This window comes from Toxotes jaculatrix, chromosome 12 (assembly GCF_017976425.1).
Source record: "Toxotes jaculatrix isolate fToxJac2 chromosome 12, fToxJac2.pri, whole genome shotgun sequence".
Lineage (NCBI taxonomy): Eukaryota > Metazoa > Chordata > Actinopteri > Toxotidae > Toxotes > Toxotes jaculatrix.
This window is the reverse complement of record NC_054405.1, coordinates 274,943-288,178: the sequence shown is the minus strand read 5'-3', so window position 1 is coordinate 288,178 and position 13,236 is coordinate 274,943. Positions and strand designations below refer to the sequence as shown.

The 13,236-nt window shown below is 39.5% G+C and overlaps 1 protein-coding gene across 2 annotated transcripts; it reads left to right on the top strand.

The window, feature by feature from the left end:
* Positions 1-7,685: 7,685 nt before the first annotated feature.
* Positions 7,686-10,067, top strand: LOC121191220. 2 transcript variants are annotated; one of them, XM_041052365.1, is made up of 8 exons: positions 7,686-7,916; positions 8,039-8,084; positions 8,232-8,323; positions 8,399-8,516; positions 8,600-8,707; positions 8,783-8,968; positions 9,084-9,236; positions 9,344-10,067. In XM_041052365.1, exons 1-8 carry the CDS (start codon positions 7,707-7,709, stop codon positions 9,538-9,540), a joined length of 1,110 nt encoding a protein of 369 aa, XP_040908299.1. In that variant the 5' UTR covers positions 7,686-7,706; the 3' UTR covers positions 9,541-10,067. The 2 variants fall into 2 exon arrangements, with proteins under 2 accessions (XP_040908299.1, XP_040908298.1); XM_041052364.1 differs by having other exon boundaries at positions 8,039-8,156.
* Positions 10,068-13,236: the final 3,169 nt, after the last annotated feature.

Sequence of the window (13,236 nt, the reverse complement as noted above, 5' to 3'; positions counted from 1 at the left end):
ACGACATTTTGCATAGGCAGCGGTACATTTTCCTCTTTACATAGCAAGTTATTTTAATTGCCTGTATTTTGGATTGTTGATTGAGGAATAATGTTCCACTGTAAATTTAGTGGGTGTGTTTATGTGTCTGATAACGTTAGTCACTTTATTAAGCACATAAAGCTGCACAGTAACACTCACAATTATCGCTATAAGTGTGGTGCGCCTGACTGCACACAAATGTACCTCAAAGCTCCTGTTCTACAAACGCATATGTATAGAGAGCACAAATCAGTTAGATTGCCATGCAAAAAAGTGGACACAGTCTTAAAGTGTGTGGCTCACCCTTGTGCATTCAAGTGTGATACTGTAACCTCTCTTATACAGCATTTGAAGACACACACAAAAGAGGGATTGGAAATCAAATGTCCATTCAGAGGCTGTGACTGCAGCTTCACAGTTTCATCTAGTTTTGACTCGCACATTTCCAGGAAGCATAGAGGCAGACAAGTAGAGGATCTAACTGATTTGATTCTACACAAGTCTGTTCCCACAGAGCCTGAGCCTGAGCCGGGGCCCTCATGTTCAGAGGTTTCTGATGAACAAAATGAACAAGACATTTCTTTTGCTGTTGATGAAGCCCTATTCCTACACAGTCTAACACTTCTCTACTTGAAATTACAGGCCAAGTTATTGTTACCAGCAAGCACTATTCAAACGATCATTGAGGACTTTCAAAATGCTCATGAAATTGGCCTTTCACACATGTTTAACATTCTTAGAGAAAAATTGAAGGTTCTTGAAATTCCTGAGTCCACAATAAGCAACATTATTGATGAAATTAACAAAGGGGATCTACTTAAGCTCTATAACAAAGGAGTTTTGAGCACAGATTTTAAGAGGAAGAATGCTTTTAAAAAGACTTTCCACTATGTTGAGCCTGTGCCCGTATTCTTGGGAAACGATGAAAATGGTAAAGAATGTTTTGCTCAATATGTACCGGTACAGGAGACATTGGCTGCCCTATTTACAAATGAGTCTGTGCAAGAACAGTATGCAACAACGCATATGCAAACCTCCACGGTTAATGTCTATCAGGATGTTAGGGATGGAGAGGTAGTTAAAAGTAATCTTCTGTTGAAAACTGAGCCGTCCTCAGTCGGCGTGATACTGTACCAAGATGCATTTGAAGTGGTCAATCCGCTTGGCTCTGGGAGAAAAAAACACAAAGTGCTGGCTGTATACTCAACTCTGACTGACATTTTGCCTCACAACAGATCCAGTTTAAATCAAATGCAACTTGTCCTCCTATGTAGGGAGCAGGACTTCAAGTACTTTGGGATGAGCAAAGTTTTGGAACCACTTATCAAGGACCTTAAAGTCCTTGAGGAGAGAGGTATCGTGACAAGTGATGGTACTGCTATAAAAGGTACATTGGTTGCCATTTCAGGAGATAACTTGGGATCCCATTCTATTGGTGGCTTTTTAGAAAATTTCAGCCGGGCGGATAATTTCTGTCGCTACTGTGAGGTAGATAGAGCCACATTTTTGAATGAACCCCTCTTGTGTGGTTCCCCCAGAACAGCCCAATCTTACCAAAGTCACTTGCAACATCTAACAACTACTGTCACTGACTCAGTATGTGGCATAAAGTGTGACTCTCCTTTTAACCAGCTGGCTCATTTCCATGTCTGTCAGCCTGGCCTTCCACCATGTTTAGGCCATGACTTATTTGAGGGCATTGTCTCTTATGACCTTGCATTGTTCATCAGCAATTTAGTCAAGGATAAGCATTTCACTTACCTGCAATTAAATCGGTGCAAGAATCAGTTCAAGTACCAAGGAAGTGATGGCTTTGACAAACCAGCAGATGTCCTCCCTGGAAGTGAGAGATTAAGTGGGCATGCAGTTCAAAACTGGTGCCTGCTCCGATTGCTACCTCTCTTGGTGGGAGACAGGATTAAGGATCCTTGTAACAATGATGTTTGGCAGCTTGTTTTGCAGTTGAGAGAGATAGTGGAGCTTGTCTGTGCACCAGCCATTACTGCAGGCCAAATAGCCTATCTGAAAGTCATCATTGAAGAATACATATTCCACAGGAAGAAGCTCTTCCCTGGTCATTCCCTGAAGCCTAAGCACCATTATTTGTGCCACTATCCAGAGCTGATCATACAATTTGGCCCACTTATTCGCCTGTGGACTCTCAGATTTGAAAGCAAACACACATTTTTCAAGCAATGTGTCAGAAAATTACATAACTTCAAAAGTATTTGCAAGACCATGGCAGAGAGACACCAACTTCTGCAAGCATATTTGAGTGCAGGCAACCTTTTTCCTGCACCTATACAAGTTGAGAAGGGCACAGAGTTTTATGTAAATGATTACAATGACAAGATTAGGTCATCTGTTGCCAGTTACGAGTTCGAATCACAGTCTGCCATGGCTTGTAACAGTGTCACAGTTAAAGGTACTCTTTACAAAAAAGGAATGTTTGTTTTGCTTGGGAGCAGTGATGAAGAACTTTATGCTGGAGAAATAAACCTAGTCATTATTTGCCATGAGTGTGTGCACTTTGTGACAGAGAAGCACACCTATGTAAAGTTGAGAGACATGGGAATCTACTGTGAGCTAGGCAAAGCCCAAGAGCATTATGTTTGCATCAAGCATGATGATTTGCTTGACTATTATCCTCTTCCAGCTTATGAAGTGTTTGACCTGTCACTAATTGCTCTTCACCATTCTTTTTCAGAGGCAGTATAAACAAGCAAGTGATGAAAGCAGACAGAACACCTCAACTCTGGACCAGGCTGCTGAGGTAAAAATAACTTTTAAGTTGCGAGGAAAAATAGGTTTATGGTGTATAATTTGGTTAGACATTTGGTGGAGAATCAAACTAAATTATTCTTTGGTATATTCAGAACTTACCACAAAGTTGCCATTTATTTAATATGACTTGTACTTACAATTTTTGGAATGCACTTAGCAGCCATCCTAATAGAAGTGCAATAGAATATAGAATAGTAGTGCAACTGGAAACAGACTAAGATGGGAATTGTTTTAGTGGTGGCACTCTTAGGGTCCCCACTGTTATAATAAATCAAGCTCCATTAATTGAAGACTGTACATTGCTGTAATCAATTTGTCTGTCACTCTCTCCTGTGTTAAAGAACATGAATCGTGAAGACATAAAGGAAGCAATCTCAACATATCTACCTGACCTGGCTGCTCAAACTCTTACATCCCTCCTGGAGGTGTTGGAAGAGCTTGGTGTTGAGAGTAGAGCAGACCTTATTTTTCTTCAAGAGAATGATCTGGTGAGATGTCTTCGACCAATTCAGTTCCGCAAGCTGCTGAATGGCCTTAAGAATGAAGGTAAATGCACATTAATTAATTTACTTTTTCAGCAGTATATTGTCATGCTTTCCATTTACTTATTGATATTTTGTTGTACTCTCATTTCCAGCACTTCCAGTAGTTGAAATGGAATTTGCAGCTGTCCCCTCTTCACCTCTCACAAGTACTCCTGATCCCCAATCCTTGAGTTCAGCAACAAGTTCAAGCCCCTCTTTGCCTTCATCTCCACATGCTGGCAGGCCATGGTATACAGACTTTCAGGTCAGATGGAACATGATGCCAGCAGCAATTCGAAGAGCATTGTCAAATCACACAAGACCATCACCAGGGGACAGAAAAGACATGGTAAGGGCAGTTGTTGACCAGATGTTTGAGCATGATCTCAACCCAACAAGAGCAATATGTCCAACCCGGTCTCACTGGAATTCGTGAAATTGTCACGTTTGTTAATCTAATGTTTCGTGCATGTCAACACGATTTTTTCATCTTTTTCGTGTTCCTCAGAACGAATTTTAAACTAATGTATTTCAATGCGAAACTCGTTTCGTGCTCTTAAACACGAAATTAAATGTAAAGCACAGTGTACAGAGGGGGTTCAAGGTTCAAAATACATTTAATTCGAACCCTGTTTGCAGTTCAATACTGCATTTTAATCATCGGATATTTGTCGTATATTATTCTTTAAACATTATACTCCTCGTTTTAGGTTTATCCGTTTTTTTTATCAGTTTTTATGTTTTTATTGTTATACCTCTGGTACATTTAAGAATCCAGTGTTATTTTTAGCAACATATCGTCCAACATTTACGATCTAATGTTTTTATTATTCTTGTTTGCAACAGGATTGATTTAGTCATTTTGTAATAATATAATGTCAGCTTCCTGTTCCTGTGTTACCTCTATACCACCCCGGGTTGTCTATATAAATGTCCGGATTTGTTTTTCACATAAACGGTAATGAAGATACCACAATTCCGTCTGATATAATTTAAAAAATTTTTTTTATAACTATTATTGTGGAACCGCGTTTTAATTTCATGATTTTCGGTACACCACCACGACACCTGCTGTCGGAAGCGGATCATTCCTTCACCAACCTTCCTCCAGGTAAGACGTGCTTGTGAGCTGATGGCTTACTTTACCATTAGTTACATGTTTTGCTTACTATACCAATGATTTACAATGCTTTCATGATTAAACACATGACTAGATAAGCAACATTACATTTATGAGGGAAAAAATGGCGATATCTTGTAACTCGCGTTTAGCTAGCTTAGTTACGGCTAAGCTAATATTACAAGCTAGTTATTCCTGCGTAGGAAAGCGTGTAGCAAAGATGCTATAGCACAAATCAGAATGTCTCATCCGTCACACTTAACCTTGATTTAGAAAAGAAAACTGTTAATTTTTGTAGTGTTTAGTGCGATTGTTATTAACTAATGTTTGTCTCTGTTCTCCTTGTAGTTTCTGTCAACCCATCCCCCTTACCAACTATCTATCATCTATAACCATCTATAAAACCAAAGGCACTTTTAAGAGCCATCCTCAGTCTATATATCTATCTATCTATCTATCTATCTATCTATCTATCTGTCTGTCTGTCTGTCTGTGTATCTGTCAGTCAGTCTGTCTGTATTGCAATGGATAACAGATTTACCCTTGACCCCAAGAATCCCCACTACAAAGAGGGGCGGCACATTGCTGCTGAACTGAAGCTGAACCAGAGTCTTGTTGAAGCCAAGGTTAGTGATGACTTTATTTAGATATGATTTTTATGCTGTTAACAACAATTAAAGAAACTGTCCACAGACAGAACTTTAATGACTGTAGTGTTTCTGCAATCATGAAATGTGTATTCAAAATATTGGAGAAGGTTTTCCAATCTATCTGTTCTTAATTACAAATAGGGATAGTTTGTTAAGGGCCAGTTAGTGTAGTCTCTCAATACATGCTTGGGTTTGCTTTGATTTGTCACAAGACTTCTGTCAACACATAGGAAGCAGCTGATATCCGGAAACGTGCATGCTCTGCAGAAGACTTTCCATCTAAGTCTAAGAGGACAGTGCCAGCACGAGGCAAGCCCAGGGGGAGGCGTGGTGGGCGACCCAGAGCCTCGGGTGCAGGTTGTTTGTTTAAAGTCTTGATGTATTGAAAAGTAGATCAGATTTTTCACTTGCATTATGGTTGATGACATAACCATGTATTTCATGTGAATATAGCTTGCCTGATGTAATTAATTGTTAATTACTATGTTGGTATAAAAGAAACTGACCATAGTCCTAATATATGCTTCTATGTGCGCATTTACAGTAGCACAGCCTCCAGCTGAGTGCTCCCTGTCATCTGCCGTGGACCTACCAACTTTACCCTCAGTCAGTCCTCTGACAAAATTAGGTAAATTATAGTGATGAATGAATTTAGCTTTAAAATGTAATCTTCAAATGTCATCATAGAATTGAATTTAAGATTGACACTGATACAAATCTTAAACTCCAAAAAACAGTATACATTATTACATTTATAAAGAAACCCTAATATTTAGCTAGCTCCATTCTGATAATTAATATGTATATATAAATTAGATGTATTGTATTAAATGTATATTTAATGGTTGTTATTTAAGTCATCTTTATAATAAATTATATTATATATAAGTTCATATTTTCTTTACAGAAAAAAATATGGAGAGGCTCTCTGCTATTTTGGCATCAGGTCATTCTGATGAGCCTCAAAAAAGTTCAGCGTCCTCCTGGTCATTTCGTCAACAGAAAGCCTCAGAGCGTTGGAAAGAATCAAGACCATACAACCTCCAATGCCTCATCGAGAAAGAGGCAGTTGGCCATCCTTTCTGTTGCCAGTGCAATGAGCCTGGTGTCATTCGGTTTGTATTCTTACATACTAAACTTATTAGATGGTGGTCTAATCCTAGAGGAATGTGGAAAAATTTCTTATGCATGCATCTCCTTTTTGCCTTTCCCACCTAGGTGCAGAGATTGTCTTCCTGAAGAGTGGCTCTGTGGCAGCTGTGATGTACTGCATCACAAAAAGCAGCCACTGCACAACAGAGAATCCATCATTGACGTTTTTTTTAAAGCTATTCCTCCAACAACATGCATCATGAGACAGGAGGATGGTTATTGCACCAATGAGCAAGGTATGTTTTAATCTAAGTCTTTTCTTCCATATATATTTCTTCCTTGTTACAAAGAATGTAATAGAGGAACTTATTGTTTTTGTCAGCATGCATTTTGCCAGCTGCAAAGGCACCATGCAGTTCTTGTGCGGGCACAAATATACTCATATCGCCAGGGAAACCAGTGATTTTAATTACCATCAATGGTAAGAACAGTTCACTACACATACCATGTGTATTAAATATTTATTTTGCATGTATTCATGATTAATTTGTATTTCATTCGAAGGGCGTTATGACTTGCATCTGCCCCTATATTTGTGTGGAACGTGCCAGAGACAGTGGACTCCTGAATTGAAGGATCTGATTAGGAGTGGATACTGGCCGGCCTCCCTTAATGTGTGTACTTTATACACATTGGACCTTTTGAGTTCCTTCCAGGAACTGAAGGTCATTTCACCTGGTTTTGCCAGACAGGCCTTTGCAAAGTTGCTGGAGCACCGTACAAAGTGTGGAGGAAGAGTAAGTGCATTTTTTCCTAACAATATAAATAACTGTATTTATATACGCAGACAACATCAAAAAAATGTATCATTTTTTGTATGTTCTTCTAGTCTGGACAGATCAATGGAGATGCACTGCAGCGAAGTTTCTTGGAGTTTTCATACTCTTCTTATGAAGAAAATAAACTCTGCCGTAGTGCTGAATTTGCCTGTCCAGCATGCACTCCAGAAATGTTGGCTGTTTCGGCAGATGGAAACCGGAAGCTGTACCGCTTTGGACAAAATGGAAGGTGATCTTTTTTTTTTTACCCATTTTTTCTATTGATTAATTTATATTCCTCTGTGATTAATAGATATCTTTTTTTCCTCTTTTTCTACTTCAGCACTGACGACACTGCCTTTTTTGAGGGGCTCTTTGTGGCAAAAGACAGTGAAGTGTCCACATTTACTGAGACCATCCAAAAAGCAGTGAAAAATGTAAGTTATATTTATAATGTGACAAAATTGTAGTATTATAAGTATTTCGTAAATATAAAACTGAAATTAGGAAAAACATTGTTCTTTAATTGCATTAATTTAATTCATGTTTGTGTATCTCATAGACACATGGAAAAGGAAAATGTGGGGACTCCCATTGGACAGCAGCACGGGAGACTTCAAGGAGGGCTTCCAAACTGGATGAAGAGGGGATGGAGGTGGCTGTATGTCGCCATGGCTTCCTATTGAAAGCGCTCAATATGTACAGAGGGGAGATATTTGCGTACCCCCTCTTTCTGCAAAAAGAGTTGATGCTGGTCAAGCCTCAATTTTTTGCAATGGACGTGGCTTGCAAATATTGGCCCTACCTAGAAAAGGCTGCCAGTGTCATTCCTGACCTCCAGGAGCTGACAAAAATGAAGCCCTTCCTCAGTGTTATGCACGCCAGAGCACATACGACAAAGTGTGAGGTACTTTTGACAGTTTTGTGTCATGTGCGTTTGTAATGTTTACAAGGAAACTAATAATGTACAATTTAAGTTTATGCATAACTGTTGTATGTAGCCTTATGAAATGTCTTTATTACTTATAGATCAAATGGAGTGGTAGGAATCTCGAAGGAGCAGGAATAACAGCTGGTGAGGAGGTCGAACAAGTCAACAGCTACCTGTCTCGTTGTGCCCTGACAACAAAATATATGTCAAAAGCAGGTGATAAATCTGTTAACTATATTCTAAGACCCTTTGTAGATTGCATTTCATAACCTGATAATTTGTTTTCAACAGCACGTGTGGACATGCTTACACTGCATGCATTGGGGTGGAACAACAAAAAAAGGGCCTCTCTCCACAAAACACTTTCCACCAGATATGTTAAGGTAAGCTGCCATTTGTTTGCACAGTTTTTGTCTACTTGGCTTGTTGACTGATTATTGTATTACATTGTTGATCAGACATGTCAAAGACTTGTGGACGAGACTGCAAGGCTAGCTGAGCTGAAAACCGAGCTAGATTGTGCAGATGAAGTGGTTCCCCAGTGGATCACAGAGGTGATTCAATGGGCAGCTGGTGGTAAGCAAGACCAGATACAAGAAATCTAGACTAAAACAAACCTACATTTAAAATCATGTGACTGTTCAATTCTGTTTCTATAGAGACACCAAACACATCTGAAGACAGCACACAGATTGAACTTCAGCAATCCATTGTGGGACTCTACCTTGGTGTCAGACAACGAAAGCAAACCCTCTACCGTCAGAATGGTAATTGTAACTGTCTATTGTCTAATCTGCCATTTATATGATCTGAATTTTGTTGTAATTTAAATGGTTGTTTAGACAGCAGCAAGCTTCGCCACCGTCTTCGTAGGAAGCTGGGGGAGGACAAAAAACGTCTTTTTCAGCAGATACAGAGCTATAATGCTCTAGTGCCAGACTCTGCTATTGATGTGGCTGTTGTGGAGGATTCATTTACTGGAGATGTGACTGTGTCTCCTGTGTGGCCGTGGGAGGTTCATGGCAGTGGTATGTTAATTTTGTAAAGATCCATAAGTAAACTAAACTACGGTAAATCATATAAGGTGTGTTAATATTCATGTTGTTTGTGGGCCCACTTTAATTTTACAATTAATGTGTTTAGCAAACATCACAGTCAAGAAGAGACTGTACGACCAGACGATGCTAACAATGCGACTACAAGAGGAGAAGAGCATTGTAGTTTTGGAGATGGCGCAGCATTGCACATGGTTGCAGAGGCAGGCAGAGGACATTCAAAACAAGTTGGCCGAGAATGGTAAGCTGAAACAAAAAATATTTATTAAAAGCCCAACAGTCACAGAAGAAAAAAAATGACTGTGTAGTGTGTAAAAAATGCAATCTCTTTTGTGCTTTGACATTTAGAACAGGTCAACGAAGGAATTTCCTGTCTCTTAAGAAGACAACTGTCCGAAGTGTCCGAGCAGCTGCAAGTGGTCTTCCTTGAATACAAGACTGCTTTAGGTCCGGAGGCCTCTGTTCACCTACAAATTGAAGAGGAGGATCATAGTGCCCTCAGCAGTCCAGACAGCAGTGAAGACGAAGAGGATATTACAATTTAGGTCATGTGCTCATTTATGCACTGTATCTCTCATTCATCCAGGTCATGTTATGTCCAAGGGTTTAAATTGAGAAAAACTGAACTCAAGAACTTTTTGTTGAAGACATTGCGCCACTTCACCAAGTGCCTTCTTCAGTTCCTCCCTTTGTACTGTATGCTATTTTTTGTACATGTTCCTGTAACTTTCCAGAAGGATAATTTATCTATTCTACTCTGTGTTCATGAAAACTTGTTTATTCTAGACATAATTTTCTCTTAACAATTTTTTTTTTCTCAGATTACTGTATGATAGACTGTGACTGTGCAAAGATGTGGACTTGTATTATTATGTATTATATAAGATTTAACTTACCCATTTACACAATGCTTGAACATTACTTATGATATGATATGATAGATGTATATACATATATACTAACCTTAGGTGCACTGTTAAGAAACATGGCCTCGTTGGACAAGTATGCATTTGCAATAATATACCATCATAATCATCTCAATAGTCAAATACTGCAACAAATAAAGATATTTCCTGAGATTCTTGTGTGTTTTGTATCTAAATCTAATTTATCTAATTTACACCAGCGAAAAGAGATATGCATCAATTAATAGAATATAATTAAATGCTTTTTTTTGTCAGTATACACATATGACTATACATTTGTGCATGAGTACAGTCATACACATAAAAGACAAATTTAACGATAAACGATATTTACAATAAAACAGAATGAAGATATAATACTGATATAAATATAATATAAAGACAGACGAAAGAAGACATTAATATCGAATTTCATATATAACTGCTTTGTTTTAATTACAAATGGACTTAACATTACGCGCGGCCGTGTTGACAGATGATCACTGAAACAACCCTAGTTTCCTGCTTCCGCAACTGCCCGCCCACCTGTCAGTCTTGGACTCGGCGGGCTTCAAAACATTTTTTTTCCCACAAAATGTAGTTTATTTTTTATATATACATAGCCTACCCAATGAGACAATATAACTATATATCATATGTTTAAACATTTTCCCGTAAAACTCACTAGATATATTTTTCTCTACCGTAACCACATCAACTGAAAAACTACAGAATGATGCGGTTACGTCAGGAAGTTGCAATACACAATGATGTACGCCGCCATATTGTTTTGTAGTTCCAATGTGTGTTCTTACTTATCTGAAGTTATAATGAGTAATATTAGGGTTCCAATAATAGCTGCACAGTATGGAGAGCAGAAATAATTCTACATCACCCATTTGCAAAGGAGAAAAAACACGTTTTTTAAAGATTTTGTCCTTACCAGTAGCGCCCCCTATTGACATTTGTGTCGGTTATAGTAGTATAGGTCAAGGGCTTTCCAAAACTGTTGATCTCATGTCTGTAGCACATTTGGTTGTATTTCTATGAGCCTTAAAAAATGCCCCAGTTTCAGGGTTCAAAGGTGATTCATGAGGAATAGGGACCGCTCACAACTCCCATTCTGAAATATATTACTCCCTGGGTGAAGACCTTTCCAATGATGTCTTCATTGTTCACCTATGATAAAAAATTGTTTTAGTCTTGACCCAAGCCAAGCCTCTTTCAGGTATACTTTCTTGAAAGCCTTTTGTTTCCCAGCTGCAGTCAGTCCAGTGTTTTTAAAGCCTCCTCAATAGCCATATATGCTCATTATAATCTCTCATAACAATTTATATTCTTGCAAATAAGCATATATCCAGATTATTTACTTGATTCATAAGGATTAGTGATGGGGACTTCAATCATGTGAACATGGACAGAACTCTTACTGAATTCACTCAGTGTGGACTGCTCCACCTGTGACAACAAGACTCACTGACTTTATGCTAATGCAGAGGGAGCATCCACTCCCACTCCAGATGTGGTCTGGACTGGAAGAGAGAGCTAAAGAACTGAACATCCTTTTCAATAGCCTAGGTTTAATCCTCAAATGGCCCAGGTCTCCTCTACCTCTCACCTGCCACTCCCACACCTCCCACCCTTCCTCTCCTAGCTACCTCCCCTTAATCAGGCTTTGAACCACAACCCATTCCGCCATCTTGAATGTGTCAATCTGGCAGGTAAAGTGACAGGTTGAAAAAATCAACCTGAACAAGGCTCCTGGACTGGGCAGCAGCTGTTGTCTTCCAGCACCTCTTCAACCTGAGCCTCAGTCTGGTACCCAAGAAGTGATTACCGTCCAATTGCCCTCACATTACATATCACATATCACATGTGATGTGAGGGTAACTGAACGGTAATGACTTTACCTGTGGCCTCAGGTGGGCCAACACCAGCCTCTCCAGCACCTTTGTGATGAAGGTGCTGGAGAGGCTGGTGTTGGCCCACCTGAGGCCACAGGTGAAGTCATCTGCAGTTCGCCTATCAGCTGCGGCCACACCGGGGGGTGGATGATGCTGTCATCTATCTGCCGCAGCATGCTCACACCTGGATCACACCAGCCTCTGTTGCTGGGTAAGAAGCTGCGGCCGATGGGTGTCAGTGTGTCCTCCGTCTCCTGGATCACTGATTACTTATCAGACAGGCCAGCAGTGTCCTGGCTGATGTGGTGATGAATGGTGTGGGACCCTCGGGGCACTGTGCTCTCTCTTTTTACCTATTCACCTACCAGTTATTTCCAGGGCAACTCATGTGATCTTCAGAAATTCTCTGACGACTTGGCAGTTTTCAGATGCAGTGTTGTGCAAGTTCAAACTTTTTATGCTAGTTCAAAAGTTCAAAAGTCAAAAACAATTGTGAAACTTAACTATGACTTCAATCACTATCCCTACCTTCTAGGCTAAAACATTTTCCTACTGAATAGGTGATTTTGCATATATATGGTGCAAAGGACAAACAAAAGTGATTTTTAATTATTTTTTATGGGACTTCACTCACTGAACTCAGTTTAAACTAACGCCAAGACAATTTAACCACATATAAAGATACAATACGATAGTACAACGGTGTTGCAACGTATGCTTGTGGTACAATGCATCATGGGTAACGTAGTGTAAAGCCGAAGGTATTATTCGACTATCTCCGGCTTCATACTACGTTACCCATGATGCACTGCACATTCCCGCGGGGAAGTGAGCAGTCAGTGACACTCGATTCAGGTTAAGTTTAACTGGATGTCGTTCATTTCACATAATCTGAACGAATAGTTATACGAATTTTTAATTTACATGTGTGTTGTTTATAATGTGTTGCGTTCAGTTAAAAGTTCATAGAAAAATTCATTAGAAGTCATGTGACAACACTGGTCGGGTGATTAGCTGGAGGGCTGGAGATTTGTGGAGTGGGCAGGAGGTGGTGATGGACTTCAGAAGGACAGGACCAACCTCTAGACCTCAGCATCCTGACCTGGGCACAGCACAACTGTCTGGGCCAAGTACTTCATCACAGAGGAGAGGAAAAACAACTTATTTAAGGGAAATGTTCAATTCAGAAGGCTACAACTGCGTTTTCCTGGCAACAGTGATTCAGGCTTATGGATATCATTTCACTTTATTAAAATATGACAAGTTTTTTTGCTTGATGTCAAGCTAAAAAATATCTCCAAATGGAGTGAAGCATAAGCAAATTGCCTCAAACCCCCCTTTTTTTCCATTTTTATGTTTATTTGTTGTGTAGCGATGACCCTATGACCTTATATAAACCCCAATGTATGTGGAGTAAACATATGCAGAATAA

What these genes read in the sequence shown, in the direction of transcription:
- LOC121191220 (XM_041052364.1), top strand. Translation starts at nt 7,707, where the DNA reads ATGTACAGAGGGGAGATATTTGCGTACCCCCTCTTTCTGCAAAAAGAG. An exon ending in CACATACGACAAAGTGTGAG is followed by an intron (nt 7,917 to 8,038) that starts GTACTTTTGACA and finishes TATTACTTATAG; the next exon opens with ATCAAATGGAGTGGTAGGAA. An exon ending in GATTCAATGGGCAGCTGGTG is followed by an intron (nt 8,517 to 8,599) that starts GTAAGCAAGACC and finishes CTGTTTCTATAG; the next exon opens with AGACACCAAACACATCTGAA.